General features: G+C 35.8%; 1 protein-coding gene across 4 annotated transcripts; it reads left to right on the top strand.

Annotated features, from left to right (window-relative positions):
• The first annotated feature begins 8,777 nt into the window (after nucleotides 1-8,777).
• On the top strand, nucleotides 8,778-17,244 carry LOC128196781 (signal recognition particle 9 kDa protein-like). 4 transcript variants are annotated; one of them, XM_052878404.1, is made up of 6 exons: nucleotides 8,833-9,184; nucleotides 9,275-9,540; nucleotides 11,074-11,210; nucleotides 11,466-11,534; nucleotides 16,659-16,752; nucleotides 16,977-17,244. In XM_052878404.1, exons 3-6 carry the CDS (start codon nucleotides 11,139-11,141, stop codon nucleotides 17,051-17,053), a joined length of 312 nt encoding a protein of 103 aa, XP_052734364.1. In that variant the 5' UTR covers nucleotides 8,833-9,184; nucleotides 9,275-9,540; nucleotides 11,074-11,138; the 3' UTR covers nucleotides 17,054-17,244. The 4 variants fall into 4 exon arrangements, with proteins under 4 accessions (XP_052734363.1, XP_052734364.1, XP_052734366.1 ...); XM_052878403.1 differs by lacking the exon at nucleotides 9,275-9,540 and having other exon boundaries at nucleotides 8,778-9,184; XM_052878406.1 differs by lacking the exon at nucleotides 8,833-9,184 and having other exon boundaries at nucleotides 9,293-9,530.
• The last annotated feature ends 1,137 nt before the right edge of the window (nucleotides 17,245-18,381 follow it).

The following is an 18,381-nucleotide window of genomic DNA, read 5'->3' as shown; positions in this document are numbered from 1 at the left end:
TGCAATGAAATTGAAAATGGCAGAGATTGGATTCAAGATTTAAACATGCAATGGAATTGTAAACAGAAGGTAATTTGCAGATGAAAATCAACAACATCAACTAAGAAATGCAGAGTCCATCAAATAAAATTCTTCACTGAAATAAAACCAAATTCATTACTGGACATCAATGGAAACAAAACCCCTAACCCTCCCAAGGGGGAGGGGGCAAATGAACTTCAGAACAGAAACGTAAATGGAGCTTCCTAATCTACTCCTAAAATCTAATAATGAAATCTCTGGATGCTGCTGGTCATTTATAGCCAACTCTCTGGACTAACACCCCGTAATCCCTCCTTAATTCCAGTTTGTTTGTTTCTTGTTCTCAGCATTTTTCTGTATGTGCCAAAAAGAAATGAGGTTGTGGACCCCATAATTTTGTAGTATCCGTGGACTTTGCTTCCCCTACTGATGTTGCCAAATTCCTTTCAACCAACCTAGGTGCCTACACTTCAAGCTGCTGTAGCTTCCTCTACTGTGCATGCTGGATGTTGTTGTTGCTGCACGTGAAGCTGCTGGACCGTGGCTATTTCAGCTCTTTGCCGAGAACTCCCTTCTTCATTCCAAGAATCCACTCTTCTCCCTGGACATGTGCTGGAACGTAACTCTTCAAGTGCTGCTGGTGTTGTTGCCTTTGCTTCCATTTTCCAGCACCTTGCTCACGGCTTCTTCTTCTAGCTGGATGTTATGCTGGACCGAGACACCCTCTTTTCCAAGTCATGGCAGCTGTAGCTTCCTTCTCTACCTTTCTCCCAGCTAGACATGAAGTTCTTGTTGTTGTTTTGTTGGATAGGTCCGTGAACTTTATGTGGACAAGCATGTGAAAAATTCTACACCAAGCTGAAAACCGTGAGGTTTGTGTGGAGTGGAAGAGCAAAAGAAATCTGCACTAAGCCAACTTGCCGTGAAATGGTAGCCTTGCATTGGAAAATTTTATTCAATGACAAAGAAGAGGGGGCCATGTGTTCCTTTGCATGTGGACGTGATTTGCTTCTTGAAATGTGGTGGCCCCTTCTTTGCTTCCACTTTTGCATTGTGTATTTGCTGAATGCTTCATATGAATTGTCCATGGGCATGGTCTTCCAAAAACGTGAAAACTTTTGCTTATATGTGGTCCCTTTCTTTCATTCCCTTGTCATGTTTTTCTAATGAGAAGTGGCGGCTCCCACACTTGCAAGGAGAAGGAAAATTCCTTTGTGTGTGCCGTGAGTTTGCAATTCACGTGGCCTTCCTCCATAATAAAAATTACAATTTGTTATCTTCCAATTATTTGAGAACCGTGGGCTGAATGCAAGGTGGTCCCTCTCCATCATTTCAATTGGTGTGCCTTTGTGCTAGCTATTGCCGTGAGATTGCTTCTTGTTTCTCTTAGAAACCAAAATGACAACAAAAGAAATGTGCTTGCATTATTCTCTCCATGACCGTGAGCTTCCGAACAAAGGTGGTCCCTCCATTGTAAAATTCATACTTCATTTTTATCAACATGAAAGCTCTAAAACAGTGAGATGTATGTGTGTTGAATCCTTGAGTGTTGGGAGGTATTGAGCTCAATTGTCATTTCTCATTTAACCTTCAAATGTCCCAAATTGTATTTCCAAATTTTCCCTGTAAAATAATTAGCTCAGATAATTCAAATTAGTTAAAATAAGAATTTCTGATCAAATTTAACACAATTAGTGAAAACGGGAAAATACTGGACAATTAAGCACAATTCCCCGATTAATTCTAGCACAATAAACTAAGTGAAGTGTAGAAAATATGGACTCATCAAAATAGACCACACTTAATCTTTTGCACTCCTGGGCAAAATCAAGACTAAAATCAGGGAATAGTTCAAAGGACATCAAAGGACTGACACAAATGCAGCATACAGAAAACAAAGACTCACAAGAGAAATAAACAGAATTTACACAATTCTCAAGAATTCTGGACAGATAAAAGAAGTAGATAATATCCAACACATAGTCAAGAAAAGCAGATACTCATAGAAATCATCCAAGCAATTCAAAGTATGGCAAATAATTAATCAGCTTAAGAGGTGATTTAAAAATAACAAAACCTCACAGATGCACTACAGTGTTTCTCTCAAGTGTCTAGGGTAAACATTTCAACTCAATGCACTCAAGAAAGCAAACACAAGTAGACTTGGCAATCTTCTAATATCAACACTTAAAACATATGCACGTTCAGATCAAAAGGTCTTTTATGGGTGAAATGGGGCCAAGGACAGGGGAGGATAAAATATGGATAAGTAGCTAGATCTCAGAAGAATTAGAGCAGCACTGGGAAAAAATGGAAATACAATGAAATTACGTTCAAACCTCTAATTCGATCCTCTTCTCGACTCCATTATTCACAAAAAATTTCAATTTTTTTTTCTTTTTCTCATCATCACTTTTTCATCCTGTCTCTTTTTTTTTCTCTCTTTATCACATAACAGGATATAAATCATCATTTCAAAACATGATGAGGAACCAACTAGCCAATTTATCAGAATCCCCAAGGAGACCACACTTGTTCACAAAACACTTCTAAAGCTCTAGAATTCCCTAAGGTTAAGGTAATCATGGTTTTTCACTTAGGGTCAGTGAATGAGCTTCAAAACAAAGAAATAGGGAAAGTATAGGCTCAAAAGGGTTATCAAAGGATAATAACAAGGTAGGCTTATTTGGCTAAAGAGGCTCAAGAAATAAAATGCCTTTATCATTTCTAAAACATGCATATAAATCAAAGTATATCAGAAAGAATCAAGCCAAGGCATATGTGCAAGCAATCAAGATACATGTCACACACAAGAAAGAAAATTAAGTGGCTCAAATCTCACACAGGGTGTTTGTCACAATCAAATCAACCTCTTAAACATTTATAATCATCTTCCAAGCAGAGAAAAGCAAGGATTTCAAACTAAGTATCAATGAAGTGAAGGAAAAATCTACAACTTAGACAAAATCCAGAAATCAAGAGAAAAATGTAAAATTTATTTCACACAAAACTCGATAAAAACAACTTAAAACAGAAAAAATTTAACACTCAAAAACAAAAAAATTAACACACAAAAGACACAAAACAAAGAAAAATTCAGAATCTCTCCCAATAGACCACACTTAAACTACACATTGTCCTCAATGTGTTCTAGGCATGTCATCAGCAATCAAAACAGGAAACATATTATGGACAAATGCAATAAAGTAAGGAAAAAGGGAGAGAAAGAAAATGCAAACTCCCGTAGGTTATGGTGGAAGCTGCCAATTTTGGATCATCAGGGAGATGTCTTCCAACTTAGATTCCAGCCTGGACGTTTTGAGGACGAACTGCTTCATCCTCCAAATCTGATCTAGTAGTGAAATGTTTTCCACAGCTGGATCAAAGCAGAAATTGTTGATGAGCCGGTTCAGCAGGTGTCTGTTGTCGTTGAAACAGTTCTGGGTGCTCGCACCTTTGTCTTCAATTGTGGGTGTCTGCTCATCAAGTTTATACGTACCTCCTACAACATGGTTAGTGCAATGTGGCACTACAGAAATTTCATGCAGGGGTATAACACCCAATCCCAATGTAATAGGCTGAACCTCAGATATATCCTCAGAACATGAATCAATTTCAAAATTACATGCATTACCAAACACAGACTCAGATTCATGTTCAAAGGGAGAATTAAAAACATGCTCAGCAACAATACAATTATCAGCATACCAATCAACAGTACAATTAACAGAATAATCAATTTGTGGTATGCTTACCTCCACTTCCTTGAAGATTGATAGAGTGTGGGAAGATGAAGGTGGTCTACCTGGTTCAAAACTACTGCTTATTCTTGCCTGGTCCTCAAAATATTCAGCATTCTCCTCAGATGCAAAAGTGGCCATCTGCCCGACCTGATCGCTCAGATTCTTCATGGCAGCTTGAGTTTCATGCTTGATTTGCTCGAACTGAATGCTCTTCATGGTTATCTGCTCCAGTAACTCCTTCATTGTAGGTTCAGAAGTAGAAGGCTGAGGAGTTATTTGGGCAGGAGCATCATATTGCTGACTCTCATATTGCTGGACTGGTGGAGGCATAAAAGTACTCTCGAATGGTGGTTCTAGATAATGATCTTGTGGGGTATTGTACCATTCGTTGTTAAGATCATTCCACTCAGGATCGTTGATGTATCCATACTGCTCAGGGGAGAATTTGCTCAGAAATTGATGCTCAAGATATCCCCAATTGGTAACGGATCCTAGAGGAAGAGAATCTTGCCAATCCTTAGCTGCTCCATGTAATGAGTGCGGAAATGCCCTCAAGAAAATGTGATCAAGAGGGACATGTGGAGGCTTCATTGAAGAACACATGTTGTGGAACTCCTCCAAATGTCTATGTGGGCATTCTCCAGCAAATCCATGAAACTTAGGGAGCGGATATATCAGTCCAGTGCTAAGAACGCAATGAATATCATCCTTTGTAGGTGGGACCGGCTCACGAGAAGTGAGCTCAGGAAATTGAGGATGATCCATATTTTTCTCAGTATTAAAATCAGCACAAGAATCAGAGTAATATGCAGAAAGAGAATCATAATTACAGGCACTCGCAGAATAAGCACTATTCACGAAATTAAAATAGGTAGACATCGAAAAATAAAAATAAAACAAATAAAAACTAAATACTAAAAATTACGAAACAGATAAATCACAACACATTTATACATGTTACATGCACACAAAAGACAGAACATAATTTTTTTTTTAATTAACAGACATAATACAAAACACAACACAATAAAAATATAAAAGACAAAACATATATTACAACCACGTAATAAAACAAAAACAGTAAAAATCTAAAACAAGAACCTGGACTGAAGTGATAACGCCGTCAAAATTTGCTGAAGGTGTCGTTGTCGCCTACAAAAATATACAAGGCAAAACACACAAAACAAACATATTAACAGAACAAAACTTTACACAACAAGAATCTAAAACCAAACCGTTATTGGTCCCCGGCAACGGCGCCAAAAATTTGATACGACTATCGCGGTCATACAAATTTGATTGCAGATAATGAATGTAGTATAGTCTAGGATTTGACTCCTAGGTCGTCTCTCAAGGACCAATTTGGTGGTTCAGTTTCAGATTAAACACGTAGTGGGGGGGTTGTGATTGTTTTGTAGGAAAAATTAAATAAATGCAGTGAAAATAAAGTTGATGAAAATGTAAATTGAAAATGAAATATTTTGGTAGAATTAAAATTTGCAACTTGAAAACCGATCAGGAAATTGGGTGAATTAAATGAGCAAAAATGATAATTGCAATGAAATTGAAAATGGCAGAGATTGGATTCAAGATTTAAACATGCAATGGAATTGTAAACAGAAGGTAATTTGCATATGAAAATCAACATCAACTAAGAAATGCAGAGTCCATCAAATAAAATTCTTCACTGAAATAAAACCAAATTCATTACTGGACATCAATGGAAACAAAACCCCTAACCCTCCCAAGGGGGAGGGGGCAAATGAACTTCAGAACAGAAACGTAAATGGAGCTTCCTAATCTACTCCTAAAATCTAATAATGAAATCTCTGGATGCTGCTGGTCATTTATAGCCAACTCTCTGGACTAACACCCCGTAATCCCTCCTTAATTCCAGTTTGTTTGTTTCTTGTTCTCAGCATTTTTCTGTATGTGCCAAAAAGAAATGAGGTTGTGGACCCCATAATTTTGTAGTATCCGTGGACTTTGCTTCCCCTACTGATGTTGCCAAATTCCTTTCAACCAACCTAGGTGCCTACACTTCAAGCTGCTGTAGCTTCCTCTACTGTGCATGCTGGATGTTGTTGTTGCTGCACGTGAAGCTGCTGGACCGTGGCTATTTCAGCTCTTTGCCGAGAACTCCCTTCTTCATTCCAAGAATCCACTCTTCTCCCTGGACATGTGCTGGAACGTAACTCTTCAAGTGCTGCTGGTGTTGTTGCCTTTGCTTCCATTTTCCAGCACCTTGCTCACGGCTTCTTCTTCTAGCTGGATGTTATGCTGGACCGAGACACCCTCTTTTCCAAGTCATGGCAGCTGTAGCTTCCTTCTCTACCTTTCTCCCAGCTAGACATGAAGTTCTTGTTGTTGTTTTGTTGGATAGGTCCGTGAACTTTATGTGGACAAGCATGTGAAAAATTCTACACCAAGCTGAAAACCGTGAGGTTTGTGTGGAGTGGAAGAGCAAAAGAAATCTGCACTAAGCCAACTTGCCGTGAAATGGTAGCCTTGCATTGGAAAATTTTATTCAATGACAAAGAAGAGGGGGCCATGTGTTCCTTTGCATGTGGACGTGATTTGCTTCTTGAAATGTGGTGGCCCCTTCTTTGCTTCCACTTTTGCATTGTGTATTTGCTGAATGCTTCATATGAATTGTCCATGGGCATGGTCTTCCAAAAACGTGAAAACTTTTGCTTATATGTGGTCCCTTTCTTTCATTCCCTTGTCATGTTTTTCTAATGAGAAGTGGCGGCTCCCACACTTGCAAGGAGAAGGAAAATTCCTTTGTGTGTGCCGTGAGTTTGCAATTCACGTGGCCTTCCTCCATAATAAAAATTACAATTTGTTATCTTCCAATTATTTGAGAACCGTGGGCTGAATGCAAGGTGGTCCCTCTCCATCATTTCAATTGGTGTGCCTTTGTGCTAGCTATTGCCGTGAGATTGCTTCTTGTTTCTCTTAGAAACCAAAATGACAACAAAAGAAATGTGCTTGCATTATTCTCTCCATGACCGTGAGCTTCCGAACAAAGGTGGTCCCTCCATTGTAAAATTCATACTTCATTTTTATCAACATGAAAGCTCTAAAACAGTGAGATGTATGTGTGTTGAATCCTTGAGTGTTGGGAGATATTGAGCTCAATTGTCATTTCTCATTTAACCTTCAAATGTCCCAAATTGTATTTCCAAATTTTCCCTGTAAAATAATTAGCTCAGATAATTCAAATTAGTTAAAATAAGAATTTCTGATCAAATTTAACACAATTAGTGAAAACGGGAAAATACTGGACAATTAAGCACAATTCCCCGATTAATTCTAGCACAATAAACTAAGTGAAGTGTAGAAAATATGGACTCATCAAACAGAAATTAAAATTGTTTCTAGAAAATCTTTTCATAAAAATTAGTACTCTTTTCTTTTATTTGATTTTCTCTTTTTTCTTTAATTTTGGATTAATACTCTTTGTCCAGTGCTCCGGACTCTTTGGGCTGTTTGAATTGAAGCTGATTAACATTTGGACCACTGCTGCCACCACGCTTGAAGTTGGTGCTGATGCCACTGAATTGGGCCGTCTTAAGCTGGGTTGCGAGGAAGCTTTCTGCACCGATGCTGGAATGCACTGAATTGGCGCTGCTGGCATAGACCGGGTTGATTGCACAAGCAGCAGCTGCCTTGGGGTCTCTTCCCCTCGTTTTCATTTGAAGAAAGAACCCAAAGCTAGGGCAATGCTAAAGGTGAGAGAGGAAAGCTCCCAATGTTCAAGCCATTTACCCAGTGCTCCAAACGTCACTGACCGGTGGAGAAGAAGAACTGACCGGAGCTGCCACGTGGATAGGATCGACGGTCAGAGTAAAGCAACGAACCTGGTACTTCTTGAATGACTTCTCTTGTGATGTTCCTCTCTTTTAATTGGGTAACTTGCATTGTTGTTTGCATAATTTACTAAGAAAGTAGGGTTGTAGACAAATCAAAGATTGATAAGAATGAGATATTCCTTCAATATAAATTTAATTTGTTTTTTTTTGACAAGTTTTTTTATTTTATTATAAACGTGAGTTTCTTTTTGACGGAGAATGTGGGTTGGTTCATTCGACTGATAATATTCGTGTGAAATTTTGGGAGGTGTGAGACTATGCATTTGAATTTGTTGTTTTTTTAGTTTTGTTGATAAAGAAATTTAATTGCTCACTATAGATCCTAATTTTTCATCATATGTACACTTTGTTATCAATTTAGTGACACTGGTTTTTTATATTTTCATTTTTTTCTCATTGACACGCAGGTAAACTTAGTTGACCAGAGCTTGACAATTGGCAAAAAATTGTTTCGAAGTCTCTGTCTGGTGCGATGGTTTACATAACTGAGTGGGAAAAATTTGTGGAGCAATCCATTCAGTTGTTCCGTGTTGATCCTGATTCTGTAATTCTATACTTTCAACGTTTTCTCGTTTCTTAAAGTAACAGAAGCCTGACAAACTTCATTCAGACTTTTGTTTTATTTTACTGTTATAAAAGCCTTTAATGGGTATATTTGCTCTGTTTTCATATTCAGTTGTGCAATACTCAATTGATTTTTTATAATTTAGTTTCTTGATTGTCCAAGTTATCCAACTTGTTCTTCTTGTTCTATTAAAACGTACTGAAAATAAAAATTTTTCAATTGTATTTGGAGCAGACGCGGTATGTCATTAAGTGGGTGATAACTCCTTAAATTTGCATTCTTTTAGGAGTTTAGGAGTCTATGTTAGTCTATTTTAGTCTTTACTTGTTTAGAATTAGGCTAGATTTAGGTTTTTCTTTAAATTCTTTAGTTTTGTATAATTTTAGTTAAAAATAGATTTTTAGGTGTATTTTGTAGAATTTTTAAATAATTAGAAAATTAAAATTGTTTTTAGAAAATCTTTTGATAAAAATTCTTTTTTTTTTATTTGATTTTCTCTTTTTTCTTTAATTTTGGATTAATATTCTTTGTGCAGTGGTGCTCCTGGACTCTTTGGGCTGTTTGAATCGAAGCTGATTAACATTTGGGCCACTGCTGCCACGCTTGAAGTTGGTGCTGATGCCACTGAATTGGGCCGTCTTAAGCTGGGCCGCGAGGAAGCTTTCTGCACCGCTGCTGGAATGCACTGAATTGGCGCTGCTGGCATAGACCGGGTTGATTGCACAAGCAGCAGCTGCCTTGGGGGTCTCTTCCCCTCGTTTTCATTTGAAGAAAGAACCCAAAGCTAGGGCAAAGGTAAAGGTGAGAGAGGAAAGCTCCCAATGTTCAAGCCATTTAGCCAGTGCTTCAAACGTCACTGACCGGTGGAGAAGAAGAGCTGACCGGAGCTGCCACGTGGATAGGATCGACGGTCAGAGCAAAGCAAGGAAACAGATAAACGGTAGCCGTCCGATGATGAAGAGAAGAATAAAGCATCACAAGCAAGTTTCCTCTTTTCCTTTTTTTCATTTTCTCTTTTCTTTAGACCCGGGGTTTCCTTTATGTAAATAGACACGGGTGGTGGGTGACAGGCGCCATTCTTAGCTCTAGGGAGTGAATCGCGGAGGGTGACAGACTCCACGAACGAGTATGTGAAGGGTGACAGACTTCACTCACGAGACTTGGAGATCACGAGAGTGAGAGCGAGAGACAATTCTTTAGTTTCATAGAGTAGAGAGCGGCGGGTGACAGACACTGCGTGATAGGTTTATCGCTTTCATGGTTTATCGCGCTTTTCTTCGATTCTAGATTTCACTGAGTTGCGAGGGTGACAGGCCGTGATTTTCGGTGATTTCTGGTATCATGTACTTTTATCTTCAATGTTTAATGTTTAATGCAATTCTGATTCCTTTTATGGATGGATTCTTTTGATTGGTTGATAATAGTTTAGGTTTTATTACTTGATTTCATTTGCTGTTCACGATAAGTTGTTTCTGGCAGTTTGTTTTCATTGAAAATTTATAGGTTTTTAGAATTAGATTGTATGTTTTAAGTGCATTTAGACTAGACTGTGCATTTGATATTGAATAAAAGCTTGCATCAGACTCACAATTGCTATGGTTTGGTACAGAGAGTATACAAGAGGGTATGATTTTACAGGATGTCTTCCTGAGTTGCAAGTGAATACTATTCTGCACTAATCTTTGCTTTTAGGTTTCTGATTCATGGTTTTAACCAATGAGTTTGTTCTGCTCCTTAGTTAGGTGTTACTTGTTAAATTGTTCTTCATTTTAGTTTGAGCATTCTATCTGCAACCTGTAGGTCTAGTTACTTGTTTTCTATTTTTTTTAAATTGGAACTCTTTCTCATAGATTAGAAATTCTTTTCCATGTTAATTTCATTTTTTTATGTTACTGTGGATTGGAAATTAAAATAGTTTTAGTTTAGATTTTTCTGTATTTTCAATTTCAGATTTTATTCTTTGATCATGATACACAGTCTTAAGTTTTGTTTCAGTTGTGTGTAAATAGTAATAGATCCAATTTAATGAGTGACAGTTAAATAGCTTTTCATATAGGATGTTGTTCATTTAGAATAGTTTAGTTTTGACATTTTCTCTTTTGATTAATTTCATTTTTTTCTTTTAAACAGTTTACAGATTTTAAATTCTCTTTTCCTTGATAAATTTCATTCTTTCATTTTTATTTCCCCACCTTGCATTAGTTAATAGGTAGTAAATAAATAAAATACAAGAGTTAACTTTAATTGTACTGAGTCCTTGGATTGATACCTAGGTTGACCCCTACATTAGTGGAAAAACTTAGTTGGTTCTGATTTTAGGTGACAAAAATCAGTTTAACAGTGGGTTTTGTATTTTTAGCTAGTCACTTGTGAGTGTGTGTGTGTTTTCAAAGTGTAGGCTTAAATGGCATGCAATGTGGCATTGGTGGGTTTTGGATCCCTGAAGGAACTTGGTACTTCTTGAATGGCTTCTCTTGTCATGTTCCTCTCTTTTAATAGGGTAACTTGCATTGTTCTTTGCATAATTTACTAAGAAAGTAGGGTTGTAGACAAATCGAGGATCGATAAGAATGAGATATCTTCAATATAAATCTAATTTGTTTTTTCTGACAAGTTTTTTATTTCATTATAAACGTGAGTTTCTATTTTTACCAGAGAATGTGGATTGGTTCATTCGGTTGATAATATTTGTGTGAAATTTCGGGAGGTGTGAGACTATGCATTTGAATTTGTTGTTTTTTTAGTTTTGTTGACATAATGAAATTTAATTGCTGACTTTAGATCCTAATTTTTCATCATATGTACACTTTGTTATCAATTTAGTGACACTGGTTTTTTATATTTTCATTTTTTTCTCATTGATATGCAGGTGAACTTAGTTGACCAGAGCTTGACAATTGGCAGAAAATTGTTTCGAAGTATCTGTCTGGTGCGATGGTTTACATAACTGAGTGGGACAAATTTGTGGAGCAATCCATTCAGTTGTTTCGTGCTGATCCTGACTCTGTAATTCTATACCTTCAACGTTTTCTCGTTTCTTAAAGTAACATAACCCTGACAAACTTCATTGAGACTTTTGTTTTATTTTACTGTTACAAAAGCCTTTAATTGGAATATTTGCTCTGTTTTCATATTCACTTGGGCAATACTCAATTGATTTTTTATAATTCAGTTTCTTGATTGTCCAAGTTATCCAACTTGTCCTTCTTGTTCTATTAAAACGTACTGAAAATGAAATTTCTTCAATTGTATTTGGAGCAGACACGGTATGTCATGAAGTACAGGCATTGTGATGGCAAGTTGGTACTTAGGGTCACTGATAACCGGCAGGTATCAGTTTGTTTTTCTAGAACAAAACAAATATATATTCAATGTATTTTAATTTTTAAATGCCAGTCTTTTGTGCATGTTTGAGATTGTAAATGTGGATTAACATGAAATCATAATTTGATTCTTCTATACAAAATGTGTTAATGGGTTTAAAGTGTTCAGCCAAGTTTATCTGCTGAGAGATAGAGTTAACTTGTTTCCTCCATCCAAAATTACATAACAGTTTATTAGTTAACTAGAGAGTTTGGCAATCTTGCAGTTCATGGTTGTCTATTTTTTCTGCCAACTTAATGAATGGCATGATCCAATTATTTTCTTTGCTCCCTAATGAGTTGTGTGCCATGCTGAATTGGTTCCATGGGTGAATTACTTTGGATTGTTACTCCAAGGTCGTATCACCCATTTTGATCAAAATACCCTAATTGTTGCACGACCCTTTCCTAATACATGATCCCTATCTCTGCCTTTGTTTGTTCCTCTTTTCCCTTGTAATTCTCCCTCTCTACTCTAACCTACTGGATCCTCTCTTTCCTCTTGTTTTGTGTTCTATTCTCCTTCTAAAGTTACTGTAAATGTTAAAAAGGTGGAGGTGCTTGTAGAATAAATTACACTAATCAGTCCTAAGGTTATGTGAAATTACACAAGCACCTTCTGCTTATTAACATCTACCTTATAGGGGTAGACGGTGTAATGCTTTCAAACAATTAGGGTGGTTACTGTAATGTATAAAGAATGTTAGTATAATGTTTTTTAAACAATTAAGGGAGGTGTGCAGGGATGGAAAAATTCAGGAATGTTTTTTGTATTTTTAAGAGGTGGTTAGTGCAATTTACTCTACTATTTATTTTGTTGTTGATGTGATTTGAAAGTTGAGGTTTGTAATCTAGTGATTATTTACTATCTGATTATATTAGTATCTCACTTTATAAGGTATTTGGTTTGGATAGAGGATAAATGGACTACTCTTCTTCTAGGACTATAAACACCTCATTCTGTTTTGCTTAAAGTCTAAATTAGTTCTTTTGTTTTTTGGCGTGCATCAATGTCATGAACATTGCCTGATTGTGTTTCCAAATAATTTGGAATGAAATATGAGTTTAAGGCTGATCAATGGCCTAATTGGACATTAAGTTAATGTTTTGTTGAATGTTTTGTTCTCCTCTGGCATTATATAATTTTAGAGAAATGTTAGCAATACACCAAGGAATTCAACTTGGGATTGTATTGAGACTTGGAAAGGGGATACAAAATCGTAAACCATGGAACCACAACATGATGCATAAGGTTCTATAAGATATATAAAATTCGTACAAATGCATGTAATATAAGGGAGAAAAACCCATGTAACATTTAATTAAGGTTAAATTTATAATCACATACTAATAAGCATATGAAAGTCAGTGGCTAAACCCCACACAAAGCTCATTTCACAAGTCATAAATAACAAAGCAGCATAAAAATGACTGTAGTAGTGCCAAGTAGCAAAACACAACATTTGAACTCTTAGACTAGACCTCTAAAATAGATCATCCAAATTGAAATCATAATTGCTCTAGAGATCCTTATTTCTTCCACAGTAGAGAATCAATGGACCAACCAAGCCGAGCAGCAGAAGTAGAGAAACCAAACAGAGAGTCTACAACCTCAAGCACACAATAAAGAGCTCTGGTTGCAGTGGTTCATGCAATGCATTTTGGGGGCCTGGTACGAGATGACACATGTTGCAATAGAGTTTGAAAAGGATGTGGTGATGTCAGGTCAATGAAGGTGTTTTTCTCTGTTGCTAGTGGGTTTTATGGGCTTAGGTTTACAAGAGCCCAAAATGAAAAAGAAACTTAACACGGTTCCAAAAGTTGGCTCTCTAAAAGGATCCACACAAACTTAAAAGCTCTCAAATTCCACGTTTTTTACACAATAAAGGCATTTTTGACGTCAAGCTGAAATTGTCTAATGGTGAATGGCTGTAATGGAAAAAAGAAGTCAAATAGATGTCATTTTAGTAATAGGAGGGGAGGTGTCAATATAATCTTGGCCATAGATTTGTGTGTAGCTTTTGGCAACCAGTCCAATTTTATAGCGACCAATGGTTCCATCTTGTCTTGTTTTAAGAGTATACAACCATTATCACCAAACAATTGATTTTCTAGCTGGAAGAGGAACCAACACCTAAGTACCACTACTTTGAAATGCACACTTCTCCCTCAATCATTGGTTGTCTCCACTCTGGATGGGATAGAGTTTCACCGTGTGACTTAGGAAAATTAATAGAAGATAATGTGGATATACAAGCATAGTGTATGGTGGAAAGTTGATGATAACTAAGGTTTGTATGGTGCGGACGAGGGTTAATGATAGAATGTATACCTTCTGAACAAAAATAGGCCGATCATTTTTAGAGGAGACCGGATCTAGTGCAGGAAAGGTTGATGGGGAAGGATTAGGCATGTCCTCCACTATACCTATGAAGATCAGAAGAGAAAAGTCGATACCATTTTTGACAAGGATTATATCCCATGAAGACACATTTAAATAACCAAGGAAAAATTTATCTCAACCAAGTGTGATGTTTTGTACAATAAAGATTGTACAGAGGGCAACAAGGAAAAAAGGACACAGCGGGCTACCCAATTCTTAAGGAAAGATGATGACATCCAATTAATGAGATAGCATGTTCTAAGGATAACATGTCCCCAAAATTGGTGAAGATGACTATGAAGAAGTACCCAAATAGTATGAATAAAATATATGTTTTTGTTTTTGGCTTCTCCTTTTTGTTGAGGATTATGATTACACGAAGTCTGGTGAATGATATTATTTGATAACTTATTGAAATTGGCTCGACAAATATTCACATGAGCATTGCCACCACGAAAAAAAGTTATGCATATATAATATTGTGTTTTTGATTTCATAAATATAAGTTTGAAACATAGAAAACACTTTCGATCATTCAATAACCATGTCTAGATATATCTAGAATAACCATAAAATCCAAGTACATGTAGAATAACCATCAATAAAGGTAACAATATTTAAAATAAAAAGGGGTAATAGTATGGGAAGGATGCCAAATATCAGAGTGAATTAAAGGAAAAAGAGACAACTTGTTTATTAAGACAGTCAAGAAAAGATCGAGGAACATGTTTACTTAATTATGATTCACATTTCAAAGAAGACAGACATTGCCTTTTGCAATTTTGTCAACCTGGGATGTCTTAATTTTTAATGAATCATCATTGATAGATCACCGAAGCACATAGCCGTGGTGATGGAGAGAGGTAGTAAAAGCCATGTGACTCAAATCTAGCATCAATTGTCTGGTTTGATATCCGATCCTTCAAGGTAACATTATTTTTAATAAAGTTCAGGATAATATCATGGGAATTGGTTAAATGGGTAATAGAAAGTAAATTAGGAGATCAATTACGGGTATAAAAACAACAAAGTCAACTGTAAGGTATGAGAAGGGTTATGTAGTACTTATGCTACAAGCTTGTGTTTGTGAACCATTAATTGCAGTTATAAAAGGAAAATTGACAACGGTAGTAAAGGAAGAGAAAAGAGAAGGATTACTAGATACATGATCAATTGCACTGGAGTCAATGACTCAAGGACCAAGGGAGGGAGATTGAGAGAGACCAGTGAATGAATTACGGTGTGTGCCACCAAAGCAGTGTTACTGGAGGATTGGCATGTTGCATACCATAAAGTGTTTAAACATTGGTGTAGATAAATCAACCAATAAGGTAGGAGCAACAGGTGACTTAACAATATATGGTTGGGCAATATTGTGTGATTGAGGGGTTTTCCCATTTAGCTTCAAATACCTATCAATTGTATGTCCAATGCGATGACATAACATGGTTTACATTTTGGATGATGTTTGTGGATGAATTGGCACGATGCGATCACAACCCTATATTTGCTAGAAAGAGTGGTGGTTGTCAAAAACTCATTGGAAGCTGTGCCTAAATAGTGAAAGGGAACCTGTGAAAGGTTTGCAAAAAAATAAAAATCCTTCAAAGACAAATGGGTCTACCGGACACATTTCCGAAAAACAAGATCTTATGATAAACTTTAGAAAAGAAAGAAACATTGAGCTAAGACCGTGTTTATGAAGCAACGTGGGTGTTTCAATTATATCTATCTAGAAAAAGGAATGAATGCAATGAATAGATGAAATTTGATATCCTCTGAAAATAAATATGTGATATGGAAATAAATAAAAACATTCCTAATAATACATATATAATCTAGATTATGTTGATTATATAATATCAATTTTGTTGGAATAATAATTAAATCTGTGTATGCTAGTGTAATCACTAAGTCTAAAGTAGGGAGTAGTGTGTTGGGAAGTCTCTTCCAACTATACCTAGTTCTGTTCCTAGCAGTCAAGTACAATCCTTTGATTTTTTCATCTCCCTAGTGTATCAGCTCTTTATTGTTATAAATAGAAGACCATAAGAGGGTCCTTTAAGCCCTCCAAAAGTGTTTTCTCTGTTTTTAATCTTAAGTAACTCCATACTTCTTTAACTACGGCAATACACGTGAAGTTACCCGTTAATGTTTCAGTTGGGTTGCCCTTTTAATTCGGGTGGTATATAACTCTGCCAATAAAATTATTCTATCAGATTCTCTAAAGAAGAATATAATATGCATAAAAGAAGCTTAAGATTAAAACAGAGAGGAAATATATTTTTAAGGGCTTGAAAGACCCCTCTAATCATCTTCTATTTATAATGATAGAAATCTGATATAATGGGAAGATGAAAGATCAAAAAAGTTTACTAGATACCTAGGGACATAACTAGGTACAACAGGAAGCAGCTCCCAACACACTACTCCCTTCTTAGACTTAATAATGACTCTAACATTATAATTATTCTGACAAAGAAAATAATATACTAATAAAATTCTCATGATTGTTGGTGGTGAAAATTTAATTTAGCCGCGTATGAGCTCTCATTTTAATTAGCAGAACAAAATCTGTTATTCAATGATTTGTAATAATTATATTCCTAGCAATTAGCATCATTTTCCATTGTTTTATGATTGACTGCCTCTTACATTATTAGCCTCGTAATCTTAATTTCTAATTGTCAATTGTTGTACTTTTTACAGTGTCTAAAGTACAAGACAGACCAAGCACAGGAGGCTAAGAAGATGGAAAAACTGAACAATATGTTCTTTGCTTTGATGGCCCGTGGTCCTGATGGTATGTCTTACTCTAAGCTGTTAATGTGATGATGCTTTAACTAAAAAGACTTCTGTGCAACATTCGTGTTATCTATAAAACTGGTCAAAGACAGATTCTTTTGAGAATACGAAACCACTCAGTGCAATATTCCTTTATGGTTTACATTGATTGTGTTTTGGATATTCTTTCTTGTCTGGTGCTGAGATTTCTTTCTACATTCTCCATCACTTGTAATTCTGCAGTTGATCTATCAGAAGTCACTGGAAAAGAGCAAATGGATGCTCAACCAAGCAAGAAAGGAAGAGGAAGGAAGCAATAACTTGCTCTTTGCGAGACATGATGGTTTTGAGTCAGAGGACTTTCTAAGAATTTGAACAGTTATACTTTTCCCGATCTAATTATTACTTCTTCAGATTCTATGATGAAAGTGGTTGTATATTGAAGTTTTGAAGTCTGAATTTCTGATCTTTTGGAAGTCTTGAGTATTACAGAATTTAGTTATGCCACCAAGATTTACTGTGCATCGTTACCGTTATTGAATCCTTTTACATCTATCCAATGGTGCAGCCAAACCACTGTGTCAGCAGTTCATCATCAAACTAGAATTTCCTTACTAACTTAGCAATTACAAAATATTGTTGTGTGCTTCTGTCTAAATAGATTGGTGGCCAAATTGTTGAAGCTACAACAGGCTAAGGCCAACTTGCAGGATTCATAGTTCATAGTCACTGGGAGTGAATATTGGATGCTATCCCCCAAGGAATATGGAATTTTAGATCCCATAGATTACACGTTATTGTTATGGTATGGGATTGACTGCTGCTTCCAACACTTTTTTTTTTCCTGCACCGTTATAAAACTATAAATTCCATTTTACCCTTATTCAATCATTCTTTGACCACCACAAACCCATGACGGTTTTACTCAATCATTGTTCAAGACATCATTCTAACGTAACTTTGCAACGTAAGCCTTTTATGCGTTACTTATTTTTCCGTATGAAATTAGTTCACCGCTTCTATGTTAGTGCATGGGCATGAATTTCGTTACGGAGTGGTATTAAAATTAAGAAAATAATTGATAATATAAAATTACAATTGCTCTTATAGGGCTAAAGCGTGTATATAAACCAAAAAATTTAAATACTTATCTGAATTAATAGTTACTTATCTGAATTAAAAAAAATTCAAGATTTTTAATAAAATTTAAATGGTTCTAATACTTCTGTTGGTTTAGGACATGCAGATTCTTAATCTTATTCTTTAAAATTATAAACTGAAATTGTGAAAAGTAAAATAGTTTTACATAAACAATTTAAACGTCTTGTCAAATAAAATATCTTAAAAAGCAAATGGGTCATTTGATTGTTGTTTTCTTTATTTCTAAATTCTTATTTTTTTATTGTATTTTAATACATAAAAAACAAGTCATAGTAAGAAGAAGAACAAAATTGAAAAAACATTGACATTTGATATAAGAAATTTAATTCAAACTTTTTCAAAAAAACTGTTTATAAATATTGTTACGTTTTTAGAATGAATTGAAATAAAAGTAAAAATTTAAATTGCTTATTTATAAAAATGATAATGTTTAAGGATCTTGGACTAAAATTAAAGTTATAGGTATACATTTACAAATGTGATAAGG

This window comes from Vigna angularis, chromosome 5 (assembly GCF_016808095.1).
Source record: "Vigna angularis cultivar LongXiaoDou No.4 chromosome 5, ASM1680809v1, whole genome shotgun sequence".
Classification (NCBI taxonomy): domain Eukaryota; kingdom Viridiplantae; phylum Streptophyta; class Magnoliopsida; order Fabales; family Fabaceae; genus Vigna; species Vigna angularis.
This window is presented reverse-complemented; position numbering and strand designations above follow the sequence as displayed.

What these genes read in the sequence shown, in the direction of transcription:
- LOC128196781 (XM_052878403.1), top strand. Translation starts at nt 11,139, where the DNA reads ATGGTTTACATAACTGAGTGGGACAAATTTGTGGAGCAATCCATTCAG. An exon ending in GGGTCACTGATAACCGGCAG is followed by an intron (nt 11,535 to 16,658) that starts GTATCAGTTTGT and finishes TACTTTTTACAG; the next exon opens with TGTCTAAAGTACAAGACAGA. An exon ending in GATGGCCCGTGGTCCTGATG is followed by an intron (nt 16,753 to 16,976) that starts GTATGTCTTACT and finishes GTAATTCTGCAG; the next exon opens with TTGATCTATCAGAAGTCACT.